Source organism: Physeter macrocephalus, chromosome 1 (assembly GCF_002837175.3).
Source record: "Physeter macrocephalus isolate SW-GA chromosome 1, ASM283717v5, whole genome shotgun sequence".
NCBI lineage: Eukaryota > Metazoa > Chordata > Mammalia > Artiodactyla > Physeteridae > Physeter > Physeter macrocephalus.
Window position 1 is genome coordinate 77,413,435 of NC_041214.2, and position 3,390 is coordinate 77,416,824.

General features: G+C 49.9%; 1 protein-coding gene across 1 annotated transcript; it reads left to right on the plus strand.

Annotated features, from left to right (window-relative positions):
* The first annotated feature begins 1,161 nt into the window (after positions 1-1,161).
* Positions 1,162-2,202, plus strand: MAGEF1 (MAGE family member F1). Its single transcript, XM_024124191.2, is given in 2 exon segments — positions 1,162-1,712; positions 1,714-2,202. Coding segments are annotated over 2 exon segments (942 nt in total). The 5' UTR covers positions 1,162-1,259.
* The last annotated feature ends 1,188 nt before the right edge of the window (positions 2,203-3,390 follow it).

Below are 3,390 nucleotides of genomic sequence, written 5' to 3' on the forward strand. Positions count from 1 at the left end.
AGGAGAGAAGAGAAAAGGGAGGGGGAGAGGAGAGAGGAGGAAAGGACACGGGAGGGGAGGGGAGGAGGAAGTAGAGGAAGAAGAGAGAGGAGGAGGAGAAAGAGGAGGAGGAGGAGTTGGAGAGGGAGGGAGAGAGGGAGAGAGACAGACTGGTAGTAGGAGAAAGCTCAGAGTAGAATAAGCAAAAAGAAAAAAGTAATGGGACTAGTTAAGTTTGATTAGGTTAAAAAAAAAAAAACAAAAAAAACTCCCCTTTCCTCCAATCAGTTACTATTTCTGCCAGCTGTACCTCAGTATATCTTTTATCATCTTCTTTGACCCCCGTAGAATCTGCTATCCTTACCCCCTCGTCATCCATTTTACAATATTTATGGAGTGCCTCTATGTGCCAGGCACTGTTCTGGGCACTGAGGATATGACAATGAACAAGACTGGCTGAGTCTCAGTTCCTATTCTGCACTATAATAATACCAATACTCCAAGCTGGATTCCCAGCTTTTGGTCAGCCCTACTCCAATCCATCCTCCACACTGCCACCAGAGAGACTGGAAATATACAGATCTGGTCCGGACACTCTCTTGCTTAAATCCCCCTGTAGTATGAATTCCCATCGTGTTCAGAATACATTTCAATCTCCGTAGCACCCTGTCAAGACCCGTCACTAACTGTCCCGCACAGCCTTATCTCTCAGCCTTCACCTTCATGCACTCCGCACTAAGCTACAGTAAATTACTCAAAATCTTAGATACACACATAGAAATAAGCACCTGCTGAAAGTACGTGCCTGGAACTCCATCCCTATTTCATCCTTGTACACTGAAACCTCAGAAAAGCCCTGATTACCCCCCTCCAGCCTTCGAGTCTAAAAAACAGCGCTGGCGACACACTCCTCCACAGCCCTGGCATCCTGAGAAGGCTGTGCTCACTCCCACCCCAGCGGGAGCAATAAAAGGAGGGGCTTCGCGGGGCCTGGGGGCCGCCATCTTGGCTGAGTTGGCCGGAAGTGGTCCGGCAAGTCGGCTTGCCGGCGCGCACTGAGGCTGCGCGGTGGCCTCGCCGCGGGTTTTCGGCGCCGGCGGCGTTGCGGCCGTCCCGAACCCTCTGCGGTGCAGCCCTGAAGCCACAAAGTCCCCTCTGTCATCTCTCCTAGTCCTACTCCAGCCGTCCCAGCCGCTGTCCAACCCCTCCGCCGGGGTTTGTGCAGCGGCTTGCACACCCCTCGGCCAGTGTACGCACTTTGCATCTGCCTGCCCGAAAACATGTTGCAGAAACCAGAGAGCGGGGGTCTCCCTATCCCTCAGGCCGAGAGGGAGATGGATGGTGGCCACGACAGTGAGACCCAGGCCCTGACCGCCTCGCAGGAGGTGGCCCCGAGCCCCCTCCTGCAAGAGAGCCCCAAGGAGGACCTTGGCGCTGTAAGGGAGGAGGGGGCTGCAGAGCCCTCCCTCACCCTGAAAGGTGCGAGGGCTTTGGCAGCCAAAACCTTGTCCCGGCGCAGGGCCTGCCTCCGTCTGGATCGGACGGTGGCCGAGTTGGTGCAGTTTCTGCTGGTGAAGGACAGGAAGAAGAGTCCCATCACCCTATCCGAGATGGTGAAATACATTATCAGAGACTTAAAGGATCTGTTTCCTGAGATCATCGCAAGGGCCGCAGAGCATCTGCGGTATGTTTTTGGTTTCAAGCTGAAACAGCTTGACCGCAAGCACAACACTTAACATCCTGATCAACAAACTAAAACCTCTTGAGGAGGAGGAGGAGGAGGAGGATCTGGGAGGAGATGGCCCCAGACTGGGTCTTTTAATGATGATGTTGGGCTTTATCTACATGAAAGGTAATAGCGCCAGGGAGGCACAGGTTTGGGAGATGCTGCGTCGGTTGGAGGTGCGTCCCTCAAAGTATCACTTCCTCTTTGGGTACCCGAGGAGGCTTATTATGGAAGATTTCGTGCAGCTGAGATACCTCAATTACCGGCGTGTTTCTCACACCAATCCACCGGCATGTGAATTCTCTTGGGGTCCCCGAAGCGACCTGGAAACCAGCAAGATGAAAGTCCTGGGGTTCGTGGCCAAGCTCCATAAGAAAGAACCCCACCACTGGCCAGTGCAGTACCGTGAGGCCCTGGCAGACGAGGCTGAGAGGGGCAGTGTGAGGGCTAGGGCCAGGGCTAATGCTAATCCTGGGGCCGGCATCCACCCCTGGTGAGGGCCAGCCAGAGGTGGGGCAGGGGGAAGTTGGGTATAAAAGCTACTGTCTGAATCATAAGTAGACTAGGTGGGGAGAAGGTCGTTATTTCTGTAGCAGTTGTATTCGTGTAACTAGGATTTAGGTTTTGTATCTTGCTAAGTTTTGTTACGTTTAATACACTTAAATTGATGTTTATAAATGAGATTGGTCTACTTTTTCTGTAGGATTTTGTTGTAGAGTTTTGCTGCTTTTGTAAAATTAATTGAAAAACTTTACATTTTATTCTGTGATCTTGAACAAATTATGCAGCACTGAATGCTATACTTAAATGGTTTGAAGGAACTCACCAGTAGGATGATCTGGTACCAGGAAAAAAAATAGCTGATTGGTATCTAGCTTTCCAACAGTTTTTGTCTACTGTGCAAAGAAAAAAGACTGACATGTAACTCTGTTTGCTTAGTTATTGTAGTAGCTGGGGGGGAAATGCAATAAATTAGAAGTATAACCTGGTACACTTAATAAACATTTGTTAAGCTTCTTCTTTTGTGTGATGCACTGTTGGGAGTATTTGGGGATTAAATGGTGAACAAGATAAAGGTTCTACTTTTCAGAACTGGACCGTAAGTAAATAAACCAGAAATTACAGTGCGGTGAGTTGAAGGCTACAGAGGGACACCCAACCCAGCTGGGGTGATTGGGTGAGGCTTGCCTGAGGTTACCTTTAGTCGGACTTCAGGGTAGGGAGGGAGAAATGATGCGGTGGGTGGAGAAGAGGGGAAGGAAAAAAGGAAGAAGAAGTTGAGGGTGGGAGATGGTATTAAAAATGACTTAAGAGCATAGATGCTTCTCAGTAAGATGGGAAGACATGATACATGGCAGATCTGGAAAACATCCAACCTTTGCCAGTGCCCTTGGTCCAGGGCAGTTTATTACAGTGCACACGTAATGATGGTGACTGTTAGCATTTTGGTCTTCTCCATCTCCCTTCTCTCAATCTCTACAAGCTTTCCTCTTCTACCAAAGCCCTCAGAGACCAAATACTTTAACAATTCTGGAACGGTGTGTAGTGTGGAGGGCACGTGTGATGTTCTCTACTGCCAAGAAGTCTTCAACGGCTCTCCCTTGGCACCAGGAAGCCCAGCACCCTCATCCATGTTTCTGCTTGCCACTTGCCACCTGCCATCTCCCATTAGGAGGAGAACTGTA